This window comes from Numenius arquata, chromosome 14 (genome assembly GCF_964106895.1).
Source record: "Numenius arquata chromosome 14, bNumArq3.hap1.1, whole genome shotgun sequence".
NCBI classification, from domain to species: domain Eukaryota; kingdom Metazoa; phylum Chordata; class Aves; order Charadriiformes; family Scolopacidae; genus Numenius; species Numenius arquata.
Window position 1 is genome coordinate 18,016,730 of NC_133589.1, and position 14,226 is coordinate 18,030,955.

The 14,226-nt window shown below is 50.3% G+C and overlaps 1 protein-coding gene across 1 annotated transcript; it reads right to left on the bottom strand.

Annotated features, from left to right (window-relative positions):
• Nucleotides 1-3,077: 3,077 nt before the first annotated feature.
• TEDC2 (tubulin epsilon and delta complex 2) lies at nt 3,078-12,767 on the bottom strand. The gene is made up of 10 exons (XM_074158687.1): nt 12,706-12,767; nt 12,522-12,620; nt 12,272-12,327; nt 11,110-11,785; nt 9,634-9,687; nt 6,976-7,060; nt 6,513-6,621; nt 6,183-6,284; nt 5,535-5,746; nt 3,078-3,307 (listed from the first exon to the last, which is right to left on the bottom strand). The coding sequence occupies exons 1-10, from the start codon at nt 12,729-12,731 to the stop codon at nt 3,161-3,163; spliced, it is 1,566 nt and encodes a 521-aa protein (XP_074014788.1). The 5' UTR covers nt 12,732-12,767; the 3' UTR covers nt 3,078-3,160.
• Nucleotides 12,768-14,226: the final 1,459 nt, after the last annotated feature.

Sequence of the window (14,226 nt, forward strand, 5' to 3'; positions counted from 1 at the left end):
CAGTGTTTTAATTAAGTAACCTGATCCCTGGAGCTCACAGAAAGCTCATTTGAAGAACACCACCGGCAGCAAATTTGTCATCGGCAGAGAGCCGGGAGTTTTGCCCCCAGCTCAACAGCGTTCGTTGATGAAATTCCCTTATCCCTCATACAGTTCATCTGGTTTTGCCTCTCCAAACTGTAACCTGTGCTCCTGGCCCAGGGGGCTGGGGAGTCCTTCCTGCCCTCACCCCTGCGACTCGTGCCCTGTACACACTCATTGTCAGCAGGTCACAGGTAGCCATCCTCCATCACTGCTCACGCCCTGCCAGACCCCCTTGAAAAGCTTGGGAGAGGCAGGACTCTCCTCCACACCACTCTTGGTGAGATTTGCCTTCCTTTTTTAGCAAGAAAGACTCAAATTATTCCTGTTTTAGATGGAGAGCATCCCTAAAGCCACCCTGTTTAGTCTCCACACAATGTATCTCCCAAGGAGGGAGCCACAGCAAGCGCTTGGTGGCATCTCTGATAACGTCTGCAGGGTAAACCCCTCGAAGGTTTCAACACGAGCAACAACCAGAACTAACCAAAGGCAAATAGCGCACGTGAAATCCTACAAGAGGGTCTCCTGATTGCAGTGGGCACTAACAGCAGCACTGCCTGTGTCTTCCCAGTGGGTGATCCTATTTCCAAATCCAAAAAAAAAACCAGTAAGCAGGGAAGATGTAACAGGGAAGGAAAGAAGGCAGCTGGTAGAAAAGACAAACCGGAGCAGTTAGATATGCTTAAAATCATAGGTTCTGGAAAGAAAAGAAAAAACTTGTCTCCTCTGAGGGATCCAGCTTCACGTACTTCAGTAGTGAAAAAACAAAAGCCTTTTAAGCCTCTACTGTAGGGGACAATAAGAAGGAATAAGAGCTGCTAATCCTCCCTGACCCTCCCTGTGCTGTCTCAGTTCGTGTCTACAAAACACTGGTATCAGTTCTCACTTTCCAGAAATACTGCTCAGTTCCTGCATTTTTATAGCACTATCCCCTGGCATCACAAATACTACCTTCTGTCTTCCTTTCCTCCTCATCTCGAGGAAATGTACCAGCACAATTTCTTTCTATAACAGTGACACATTTTATAATGAAAAAGACCCCCCAACCACTGAATTAAGTTGCTTTTGAATCTTTATCACTGCTATAGCACAAGACTCATTTGAAAAAGTGAGTCATTCAAATGATTTAAAGTCTTACACATTTATGAAAATTATAAAACGTCTCTCACATGGTGTAGGAAGAGTAATAAAACCACACTGCACCCAGCAGCACAAAACAACCCAGCCACCTACCAGTCACTCTGCTGGGAGCTGTGCTCCCCTTCTGCACCCCTCTTACGGTGTCAGTTTGCCTTTTGAGCCTGTAAAATCCCTATTTTTGTGGGCTGTCTCTTTTTCCCAGCCCTTTCGCACCTATGCGGTCCTTGCTGTGGCAGCGAAGTTGCTGCCAATTTACACTGGCCTGCTCTGCGCGAAGCAGCAGATGCTCCATGACTCACGCAGTGCTTACAGACACAAGTTACGGATAACAGCATGATAATTAACAATACCAAATGTCATCTCTAAAATTCAAACATGCAGATGTTAACGCCCATGGCATATGACCACAATAATCCAGGAGGCAGTGTCTGCAGCCTTTAATCAGTACCTTGCAATCCTCTGGTGCTGTTTGGCCACAGCGTGGTTTCCCCCGGAGACGACGCAGATGTAAACCACGCAGGAGACTCTGCACATCCACATCGCAGCGGGCAAGAAGGTACCAAACCCCTGCCCTGACTGCAGACTCCATGGGAAAATCAAATACCATCTACAAAGAACTAAATGGAATGCAATAAAAAATAAATAAATTGAAACTAAGAGGTGCTGATTTTAATCCGATTTGGACGATTTTCTGTGAATTCTGGGCATCAGAAAAGGGCTAAGCATTCAGATAAGACAGACAACTAACTCTGGCCTTGAAAAAGAACAGAAGGAAAGAAAAAGCACCACCATCAGCACTGCTAAGAACTAAATCCCCCTGAGCAAACAGTCCGAGCCCAGCTAAGAGATATAGTGTAAGTTAAATTGTAATAAGCACTGGTACACAGTGGCCCTTCCAAAACAGGATTCAGAGTGCTCCCAAGCAGAGATATTCCACAGCACTCTCAAGCTTTGCTTAAACTGTCACACAGAAACGCCAGCGGGCCTGGGGATTACAAGCAAAAACTGAAAATACAGGAGGAACCAAAGCTGGAATTTTCCCACCGTGACAAGGTCAGAATTGCCACAGAATCGGTGTTTTCCATAGGCAGGACATTGCCTTATTCCCTCTGGAAGGCTGCTTCTCCAGCAACTCCCAGCACCGGCTCAACAGAAAAGGAAAGGACCGAGTGCCATCTACCGGCTGCTCCATCAGCTCCCTCCTGCCACAGCTGGAACCCCTGGCATCTCCCAACCTTCCCAGGCTGCTGCCTCGGGCACAACCACCAGAGAAGAGAACATAGCAAAAATATTTCAGTTGAAGGGTAGGTGTAAGTCCTTAGAACAGAGCCTGGCAAGTCGTGAAGCTGCCTGAAGGGGCCCTGAATGTGACAACAGGCTGATGAGAAGGGACCGCTCCAGCTGCACAGCGGTGCAGGCACCAGCCCAGCTCAGAGCAGGTACCCCCAAACCAGAGGAGTTCCACAAGAGGCACTAGACAGTGACCACTATAACACCGGTTATACGCCAATTGGTGAACAGAGTAACAGGGAAGCAGCATCTCAAGGTTCTCTGGCTTTTCAGATGCTGGAAGGCTGTGCCCCATCATACAGTGGCTATCAGAATTGAAGTTTTATTGCCAGCTATGCTGTCTGCGTATAGGAGCCTGGTGTCACAACTGAGGTGGTCAAGAATCTAGAGCCAGCCAGAGAGACAGACCTTGCAAGAAAAGTTAAAAAAAACAAAAAACAAAACAGCATCTATGAAGTTCTGAAGGGGCTTCACAAAACCTCAGAATTAGCAGGTCATAAAAGTGGTACTAAAAAAAAAAAAACACCCCTCCCCCCCCCCCCCCAAAATTTAGCTGGACAAACAGGCAGAGTAAAAACGTTAATAGAAAAGATTTATTGCTTAAAACTGTCTCGGGTTATGCAAATGGTTAGTAGGAGGTTCCCCTGGATCAGTCTGCCAGCTCGTCTCTCACCAGCACAGGGAATCTCTTGCCGCCTTCACAGAGCTGCGTGTAAACGGCCCGGTAGAGCTGAGCCGCAGAGGCCTCCAGGCAGAACCTGGACTCCAGGACAGGCAGGAGCTCTGCCATCGCCACCTGGGCAGGAGCAAAGGAGACACGTCACCAGAGCCAGCGTGCACTGTTAGGATTCCATGAAGTGAAGTGACTGCATAAATCTAACCAGAGCACTATGACTAATAACATGCTAATTGATAGAGAGATACTTTCTTTTGTACTATTTAACAAAGGCAGAGTTGTTCATCCTCTGCTCATGAAGTACACCAGCAGCCACCCCGTGTTCCTAAAGCAGCGAGACAAATGGTGGTGCTTTCCCTCTGCTGCAGAGATGGCTCAGCGCTGGAATGAGATCAGCATCCTGCGAGAAGCTGAGGCTGATGTTTACTCAGGAGCTCTGCAACCACACAGTGAAGCGCTTACTCACCCAGTGTAAATTCAACCCTTCACTCATGACTGGTCCTGTCACCTCCCAGTTGGACCACATTAATCCAAAACAGACAGGCCAACTCCAGCCCAAACAGCAGGAACCTGCACGCTTGTCCAGCAGCACGGGCTACAGGGGATGCTATAGGTGTCCAACACTCCCTGACCCAGCCTCTGGTTTATTAAGCCTGGCTTGTGATCGCGGCCCACGCTGGCAAACAGCCCACGGGCCTGTCCGAGCATAATTAACAGCACAAAGCTCCGGGATTACAACTGTGACTGACAACTCAAGCACAGGTGAACTTCCAATCAAAGGACAAAAGGTGTAGCCTTTAGCACCTCATTCTTGAATTAATGCTCAGAACGACATTTTGCCTGGGATTTTTTACTCTTCTTTCTCAGCTAATGAAGTTTGAGCCTTCTGCACATTAAAACCCACACAGCCTATTTACACTCTGCCTTCCCAGAAGAGCGGCTGATGAACTGCACGTGTTCAGTCACCTCCCTCAAAGCATTTTTCAGTGGTGGAAACAAAGGAAGACCCAAACAGAAGAGAGTACAGGGTGCCTGGAGGGGGTTCCCTTCCCTGTTCTTCATAAATCTCTGCACAGGGACAGGGAAGCAGAACACAGTTGCTAATCTCTGGGAAGAGTCGAGAGATGCAGACATGAAAGCCACCCAAGGGGAAAGCTGGCACATGAAGGAGCACTGCACTGCTCTGCTTCCTGAGAGAAAGCCCCTTCTCTTCCATCTGCCAGGTCTGCTCCCAACGCATAGGAATAGCGGAAACAGGCCTTCACCTTCAAAGACAGGCTAAGAGCTACCAGGACTTCCTATGATTCTTGGCATTTCTCCATGGAAAGGCAATGGACAGGCCTGGCTCACAGACATGGACATCCTTTCCCAGCGTATTTATCTTGTACCAAGCCCATTCACTTCACCTGTGCCAAGAATTTCACCCATCTTGCACGCTCTGCACAGAGCTGCTTCAGATACTCAGAGCTCACCCAGCACAAAGCACCTACTTAGATACGTGGGCAGAGGAAACTGAGTGAGTTGACGAAGCATCAGGCAGCAGGTTTTGGTCACTATTTCATTTTGGACAGATAAAAATCAAAAACCTCACAACCCATAATTCAGGACTATAGCAAAGTCCCATTTGAAGACAGGCAGCAATCTATCTTCAGCCAGAGGGAGGAGTGTCACCAGTTATTCATAACTTCCCTGGCTTACAAAAAAAAAATGGCTTTTCCAAAGCCTCTATCATTCAGGTCAATGGCAAAGCTTAGGTCAAAGGAGTAGATGCGATTTCACAGGTCTTCTCTGTCTTGCTGCTATAGGTTGAGAAGGATAAGTGATCCCTGTGAAACAAGCGCTCTACTAAGGCTGGAGAGACCAACTGTCTACTGTGTTCTTACAGGCAGCCTCAGAACAGTAAAATCAAGCCCAGCAGCACAGTGCTTTAAGATTTAAAAGGAAAGGGACAGCAGAGGAGTTCACTGGCTGGAGGTCACGCAGGAAGAGAATGACAGAGCAGGTACGCTAATGGAACTGTAAAGGGCTGCCAAAAGGGGTCTTCAGGCATTGCTCACAACACCCTCCATTGCCAAACTCTTTAAGAGTAGCTAAAAAAAACCCCTAAAATCTTAGGAGAGGGTCAGACATTTAAAGGCCTCTCCTCCAGCCTTAACAAAAATGTTGAGTCCATTGATCTAAGCAAGGCACTGATGGGAGCAGGACACAAGGATGAAGACAGAAGCACCCCTGGGAGGGCTCACTGTGCTGCTGCTCCCCCATCAAGACCCCGGATGCCAGCTGCTGCCCTACAACTGCCCTTTCCTTTCCCTGCTCCAGGAGCACGAACACATTCAAAAAGACTCACCTGTTGTAAGGCAATTTCTTGGTGCAGCATCGACACTCGCAGCTTCAAGGCAAACAGGTCCCTCAGCTCCTGGGAACTGGAGTAAGAGAGGAGAGGCACGGCCAGCCCGCCTGCACTGTCACACATCTGTCCCCGGGGAGCGACACAGGCTGGAGAGCAGCTTCCTATGTCCTCGGTGCAGTCTGGGCGCTGCCTCACCTGGGACCCCACAGCTGCCAGAGGGGAAGAATTGGCAGGAGGCAGAAATATATAAGTTAAATCTGTACTTGCAGCATTTGGGATCTACTTACTCTTCTTAGAAATGAATGACTAATGACATTGCATTAGTCAGGGTCACTTCCTCACACAGGGCACAACCAGGACATCTCAAGCTACGGCATAGCCTCCCCCGTCTCTCAGCAGCTCCCTCCCCAGCCCTCCTGAACTGCAGCTGACAAAAGTCCCAAGCCTCTCCTGAACACGGATGGGTGGCAAACAGATACCACGGCTTTGTTTCCCACCAGAGAACTTTACACGCTACATCACCACTAAGGATAACCAGGAGAAAAATTGCATTGGTCCACAGTGTTCTGTGCACAGGTGGCAAACTAGTGTTCAAGCACAACTGGCCACGTTCATACCTGACTGCAAACCCAGGGGCTGGCTCACCTGCTCGCAGAAGCTGCAGCTTATGCAGGCACTGGGAAACTGTGGTTTGCAAACCCTCCAAGGTTAGAAGGCTTTCATACTCTCTTTGCAGAGTGGGATGGCCTAGAAGAGAAGCAGAGGAAAACCAGCAGGCATGAGCATACTGAAACCTCCCCCCCCCCGCGAATACCAGTTTCTAGAATGGCCTTGGGTTCCCCAGCCCTCACGGAATGCTCCTGTCCCTCGTGTCCAGCACATGCCAAGAACACAAGACACATGCAACTGGAGCCCACTGAAATCATCGTTATGCCACCTTCTTCCCCCTCCACCCCCATTTTTTTTTCTCCTTACCTGCAGACTCAGCTTCCACATACTGGCTCAGAAGGGATGGGACATCCTGGAGGACCTTTAACTCCTCCTCTATCTCTGCAGGACTGAAGGCTGGCATCGGTGAGCAAAACTCAACAGCAGCAGCTTAAGGAAGGTTTCACACCACCAGATCTGTGCACTACCCCTGGGCCAGGCTACCTGGGATTAGGGGCCTAGGGCGAGCAGCCGGGGAAGTGGCATTGCAGGGGGAAGGCAAGGACAGCACAGCTGTGTACAACATGTTTGCCTTGTGGCCTTGTTTCTCTGGATGAAAAAATTTATGACTGCACTATAAAAAAAACCAAACCCACTTCTTAGAGACGCAGCTTGAACTCCTGTTATTGGAGGCATAACTCTCTCCAATCAGGAGCACGCTGCAGTGACTGTACCCGGGGCCGGCTGTACCACACCACCTGCCCGAGGAAGGTGAGCTGAGAAAGGATACAGTTGTTTGGATCCTCTTGATAAAACGGTTCCTCGCAGCTGCTGCATCCGCACTTGTTTGGCAGAGACGACTTCTCTCCCATGCCCTGGAAATTCAGAAGGGGCAGGAGATGGAGTAGTTATGCTCCATTGTACCAGACAGTGCTCACACTGAGCTGCGGCACAACAAAACAGCATATCAGCACTTCAAATACCAGCATCTTCCTCGTCCTTCACTTTTCCAGGTTATTTACTAGCCATTTCCCCCTGCATTTGTGACAGATGGTATTAAATCAAGAAGGACACCCTGCAGAAAGAGTTAAGACACTGAAAAACACCCATGTTATTTCTCTCAACTTGTTTCTAGGGGGAGGATTTACAGCCATCAGAAGAAAGACAACACATTTCTGTAAGCAGAATGTGAACTTGCAGGACATCAGTGATTCCATTGCATAGCCCTACCTGTTTATATCCCATGGGAAACAACAGATCTTCCCTTCCTTTCTTGGGGGTGTAAGGCATTTGCATTTCTGTACATTTACTCTGTTAGTTGATGTGTACAATCAGAAGAGCAGACAGGGCAAATTCTCACCCCAGCTTTTATCACAGCGATTCATTCATATGCTAAATTTCCTCCAGATTCTCCTTTAATCCTTTTTTTTTTTTTTTTTGACCAAGTGGTATGTTTGGCAAGAAGCGTGACAGCAGTGCTTCAGTACCAGGGACACAAAACCGAGGTTTAGGGACAGTACCATGAGTAAGCTGGCCAGGACCTTGTATCACAGTCCAGTTTCTAAAAGAACATGTTACACGCCAGAGAGGTGCATTTCACTAACAGAGCTTAACATCCCCAGGGATGCACAGTCCTCATAAAATCCTTTAAGTAAAGGACTGCTTTAAAAAGCCAGTGCATTTCAGCCAAAACCTGCCACAATAAGCGAGAGCCATCAGGAGGATGCTTAAAATAGTTCTGCAGTGCCCGACTGTCTAACCCGAGCGTGTGTGTGTCTTCTCTCCATCCAAATGGGTCTTTTAAATCATGATAGAAACTGCAGTTTTCAGAAACGCATTATGCAAAGAAATAGCAAGGTTAATAGAACAGAATAAAACAGGAGTTACCAGGCAAGATGCATTCCCTCTGTAAGGGATCTTCAGAGCAAAGGTTATTTTCAATCTGTCACAGAGTTGAAAGTAACAGCGAAGAGTGTAAAATTACACCAGAATGATTAGGATGCCAAAAGGCTCAATTTACAAGTGAAAATTAAGGGAACCAAATCTTTACAACTTGAAGGGCAACTAACAAATCAGTGTCTGACAAATTACAGTTCCCGAGAGGAGGAGGGATTCCTGAGGGTAGTGCAAGGAGCTTGTCCTGGGTTGAGACACACAGGACTAACTTTTCTTCTAATGCTGGAGAAAACTGCACTTTTAAAAGATTCTAGTGTCTGAATTCATGAAAACATTACTTTATAGTCAGCCAGGCTCTGTGGGATTCAAGGTGTCAGTGCCTCACCAGGTGTGGGAATGAGGAGGACCAAGGCCTGGACATTTGACCCAGGCTGGCCAACAGGATTATTTCATATCATGAACATCACATTCAATATAAATTAGAAAAGTTTGCTGTGTAGCTCGCTCTCCCTTGATGGCAGTGGGTTCAGACAACTCCTTGCCCCAGTGCTGGACCCCTGAGGTCTTCCGTTCCTCCCGAAGCCGTTGCGCTTGCAGTGTCTGCCATTTGCTGTCCACTGCTGGGAGTGCACAGCTTCCTGCTGATATAATTGGCTGAGTATAATTCTTGTATATCTTATATCAGTATCGGGAATTAATACTGGTTCTTTAGTATTATTGTTAATTATTTAGTCTTAGTCTATTAAATCTATTTATATTTCAACCCTTGTGTTTCTTTGTGTTCCCCGATTCCCCTTTCCGGGTGGGGAGGGGTCATCAGGTGATAGAACAGTTGTCTAAATGACAAGAAATTGTTATGGATTTTCTCAAACCATAACAGAGCTATAGCAGATTTAAGATAGTGTTTAAGGTTAATATTTGGACAAAGCACTTAACGAGAAGTCTAGCTGAATTATGGCAAGATTTCTCAAAGGGAATGGTGGAAAACCCTTCCAGAAGGCTGGAGAATGGACTAGAGCACATTCACCACAAACCCAACCACCTGCACCATCAGTGCAGTAACAGCGTAATTGGCTCTACTTAAGAGAGCTCATCAGCAGGAATCAGCCTCAAACGCAGGCAGCTATGGTGCCTCCAGGTGAGAGGTGCCCCAGCAGAGCAGGTCAGGGCAGCAATCAGCTGGGAAACTCTAACCGCACAGGGCATACAGACACCCACCCCACAAGGTTTCCTGCCTTCAACAAGCGCACAGTATCAGCAGAGGCTCCTGCAGCACTGTCAGACCCATGATTAAAGCATTCCAGTACCCTTACATCCCGGGGATCAACAGGGATTAGCACTCCGAAAACAAAAGTAACATTAGTGGCTAGAATAACACAAAAAGACATATCCTCAGAAACAGCCCTGCAGAAACACGCTGTATTGGACAACAACTCCTGCTCTGAGCTCAGGACCCGCACACTGCGGGGTCAGTCCCCCCTTGTGACCCCCAAACCAGCCAGGTCTCCCCCATCTAGGTAGTTCTAGCCTGGACTGATCAGGCTGGGCTTACCTGGAGTTCCTGGAATAGGCTTTCCTGTAGGGAAGTGGCAGCCTCAGCTGGCACCTACAAAACAAGAGAACCATCAAACCTGACTACTAGAGAGCAGCAGAGTCTTCAAATAAAGAAAGTGACATTTAGTTTAAATTTGAAGTTAACTTAGCTATAACGGGAGACATCAAAAACCCTGGAGACTGAACCCACAACCGCCTTCAGCCTGTCCTCAAGGAAGGAGGCTCAGTCTGCTCATTCATTCCCACAAGCATGGCTGAGCTGACTTGGGAGAGCTCCTGCATCCTATCCCAGCCATCAGAGGTTCACCCACGGCGAGGAGCTGGGAGCCAAGCCCTGACAAGGCAGAGTACACACACGAAACAGTGTTTTTCAGCAAGCTGATCATTACGGACACGTGCACAGGTATGGCAATAGAGGGAGGTTTGCCTGCACTCAACAAGGCAGCTTTGCTTGGTACCCCATCGCACTCAAAGAAATGGGAAAGGGACACTTCAGCTTCCACTGGGAATATGCATCTTAACCCCAAAGCAGAGTAATCCCTAACGTGTTATTGCAAAAACATGTCAGTTAGCAGTTACAGCTAGTCACATGCAGACTATGAACACAAGACCACAGTTGGGATTTTAAGTAAATAATCATTTGAATCCAGATTCCTGTTCCCCCAGCCACTGTCACTCAGTGTCCTGCGTCCCTTCTGATGCCACAAGAACAGTGATAACTTCCTCCCTGCACAAACACAAGAGTTGAACTGTGGCAGCTGAGAACAATTTCTCAACGCTTTCCAGGTGCAGATCTGAACTTCACTGTTTCTTCAAAGCAAAGATTACACAGAAAAGAATATAGAGATTTTTTTAAATAAAACAGACTGGTCTGAATGCAAATCCAATCTTCTAAGTAAGAATCTCCGTAACATCCACTTCATAGTTCTTCCTACACCAAACACTTGAAACAACTGCATTCTAGCCAACACTGACTTGCGTAGTTACACCAGCAGTATCTTAGAGGTTAAAATGGCTAGCATTAAATCCAGATGCCATCTCTCCAAACGGCATAAGGCATATGCTCTTTTGAGAGAGAGAATTCATATGTTATATATTGGCATTAAGTAAAAAAAAAATCAGTAAGTTGTAATAGAAAATGCACTCAGAGGAAAACTAGGGCTCAAGAAAGCTCTACAGAGAGCTTTCCGAAAGAGTCACAGGGGGTATGAAATATCAATCGTCTTAATTAAAAGACTTTCCAAGTTCCAACCATCCAAGAGTAAGCCCTTAAAAATGAAATCACTTGCTCAACCACAACAAAGGCCTTTAAACTTAGGGTAAAAGCCTTTAAAGAATCCTTCCCCTTGAGAAGGGACTGAGCAGTGAAACTCAGCTGGTCTCTACAGAGCAGTCCAGGAGACCAGGCTTTGCTGATGTGCCAGCCCAAATGCCAAGCAGAACAAGAGAGAGGTGCTCATCTTCCAGCTCTTACCCTTTTTCCTGCAGCGTGACTGTCCGAGGTGAGGCGCTTCTTCCCAACACACCTTCAGTTGCAGGATCCTCCTTGCTGCTGGACTCTCCCAGGGAGCCACAACTTTTTTTCCCTGCATCGAATTGGTGCCTGCCAGCAGCTAGAGAGCTCTTTCCCCCAGCTGAATCCCTGACAGAAAAGCTTTGCTGCTCATTCAGGGCAGATTTGGACAAGCCAGGTGTCTTTTGGGGTTCAGCTGCCGCACAGGTCTCTCCATCACTGACTACTGTCCTGTGACTTCTTCCTTGTTTGCTAGCCACCCCTTTTGAGGGGTTCTTCCCAGCTGTCCTGGGACCTTGAGAAACACATCTGGCTGGGGCTCTCCTTTGCAGTTTTTTCACATCTGGCTCAGTTCTGTAAGGGGCTCTTAGCTGGTACGGAGAGGGCTTCTTCAGCGAGGCAGGCTTTTTGCTTACAGCTCTCACCTTTGTGCTCTCAGGAACATCCCCGACAGGTACAGGCACTTGCTGTTCTTCAGCATTTTTGAGGGGAGGTCCCTCACCTGCAGATTTCTCTCCTCTAGCTCTCTGAGCCTCTAATGGAGTTTTCAAGATGCTTTTCCTGACTTTCAGTGCCTTTTCTAAGGCCCTGTTCAGCAGTTCCAGCTCTTCCAGCTCCCTGGGCGAAGGCCTGTTCTCTGCAAGAGGAGAAAGTGTATCAGAAGGTCCAAACCTGGATCTTCCCCATTTATCACTACACTAACTCACTCTTCCAGGTGTTACAGAAGGAAACCGAACCCAATGAATGGTGCAGTGGGTATTTTGGCCACAGTCCCAGAGCAACCACACAGAGGATGCAGGCAGGCTTGCCAAAAGCCTCGAAGGCCTAGGATGGATGTGAGCCACAGGAGGAGACAGTTCTCCAGAGTCAACCTCCCCTTCACCAAGAAGTGACAATCACCATGTCTGGGTGAGGCCCGAAGGCACCTCATCGTTGGCCTCGGTTACCGTGGGATGACTCCAAGCTAACAGCAAGGGGCAAAGAGGGAGGGAAAAGGTAGAGGGGGGCTTCAAGTCAATGCAGAGCACTGGAAGGACTTCTAACTCCAAAGCGAGCTCCACCGCAGTCAGGCCCTGGGCCTGTGTGACATGAGGAGGCACTAGGCCGAGAGGGAACTGCTCACCGTGTCCATTGCTGGCGCCGGCCTCTGGCTGCGGCTGCTCCTCTTCCTCACAGCCCCTGGGGGGAAAGAAACACAGTGCCCTGTGCACCGACGGGCTCGGCTCCCCACACGGGCCGCGGGGGCTCCCACACAGCTGCGGGAACACAGGCGCCCGTCCTGGCGGCCCCGGGGACCCCGGACCCCCGGGCCGGGCTCCACCGCCTCCCTCCCGGCCCAGGCTCGGGGCAGGGCCGCCCGGAGCCGCACTCACCAGCGCCGCAGGAGGGCCCGGCTCCGCTCCGCCCGCTGCTCCAGCTCCCGCCGCCGCTCCGCGCCCTCGCCCAGCGCCGCCGACAGCGCCGCCCATAACCTGCAAGGCCCAGCGCCGTCAGCGGCCCGTCCGCTCGCCCCGCTGCCCGCCCGCCCGCGCCCCCCCGCCGCCGAGCCGCCCTCACCGCCGGCCGCAGCCCGCGGGCAGCATGGGCCGCTCCGCTCCCGCTAGCGTCTGCGCACCGCCCGTCCCGCGCCCCTCGCGCTCCCTATCGCCCTGCCAGGACCTGCGGGGCGGGGCCCTGCGCGGCCGGGAGGGCTCTGAGGGGAAGGGCGGGAGCGGCCCCGCGGCCGGCGGGCCTCCCCGCGAACCCCGGCCAGCCCCGGCGGGTCTCCGCTCCGCCCGCCGGGCCCTGAGGGTGTCTGTGCCCGCCCAGGGGCTCCGCTGCCGGAGCTCCCCCAGCCGCGCTCTGAACCGGGGGTGCCGCTTTTTACCTCAGCGCTTTCCTCTCCTCGGCAGCGCCTGGCTGAGGGCAGCCGGCCCGCCTCTGGGGGGGGGTAACAAAGCTCTCAGAGAGCAGACCCGACCCAGCAGCTCCCTGTATCCGCTCCCTCCTGAGGGTCGGGGCATAAGTGAGATTTTACTTCTCTCAGCCTCGGCTGTGGCTGGCCGCAGGTGGAGCCGCCTGAGAACGCACAGCGCCCCCCGTCACTGGGAGCTGGAGCCCCCCGGGCCTGCTGCACAAGGTCCCCCCCCGGCGGCTGGAGGTCACCCTTCGGCCTGTACCGTGTCCTGCCCAGGGATGGGGTCCCTGCGGGGAGCCCCCGGCGTGCTGGGCCGGCACAGGGGGAGCGGAAGGGCCAGCAGAGAGTCCAGCACCCCGGCAGGGACACCGCGCTCCGCAAACTGCTTCTGCGGCCTCTGGTCTGCGTCAGTGAAGGGGCAAATCTGTGGGTTGTTACGGTTTGAAAAACCCATAACAATTTATTTTCGTGTAGACAATCATCATCACCCGACGATCCCTCCGCACCCAGGAAGGGGGAGTTGGGGAAAACAAGGTGCAGTTTTCCCAAGCGTTAGGAGAGAGGTTAGTCCTGTGTCGCTCAAACCGGGCCGTGGGTTTTTGATGGAGAGGGGGATCTGCCTGGTTCTGCGCCTGTGGAAGCTGCCCAGTTGATAAGGGGATCTCTGCTGACAGCTGGACATTGCTGGGAGCCATCCTGTCAGGAATCCGGCTGTTGCTGCAGAGCGGCGTGCTGTGGAGTGCAGTTCTCCAGAAGTGTCCATAGCTGGCACTCGACAATGCCTGTTCCGGGCAGCTGAGGAGCAGGAACCCAATCCTCCCCCTTGCACAGCAGAGAACAAAAAATAACAAAAATTTAGAAAGTAGGCAAGACACGGTTCTTTGCCTTTGGGGGCTAAATCTTTAGGTTGAGATGTTCATGATTTCTCTGCAGCCACGTGACCACAGACTCTTCTGAAAAGAAAAAGATGAGAATTCCAGGTGACTCATGGAAACATGGTTTTAAGACATTAAAAACGTATCAATAAAATCATGGAATCGATCATACAGCACATTGCGGGCTTCCACAGTCACCATCACAACATACTTCCAGGTGTAACTTGCACATTTGACAAGTGCGAAGAGGGATTTTTCTTTCTATGAACTTTGCAACAGAACCTGAAAATTAGGCTGTCCCCTTTC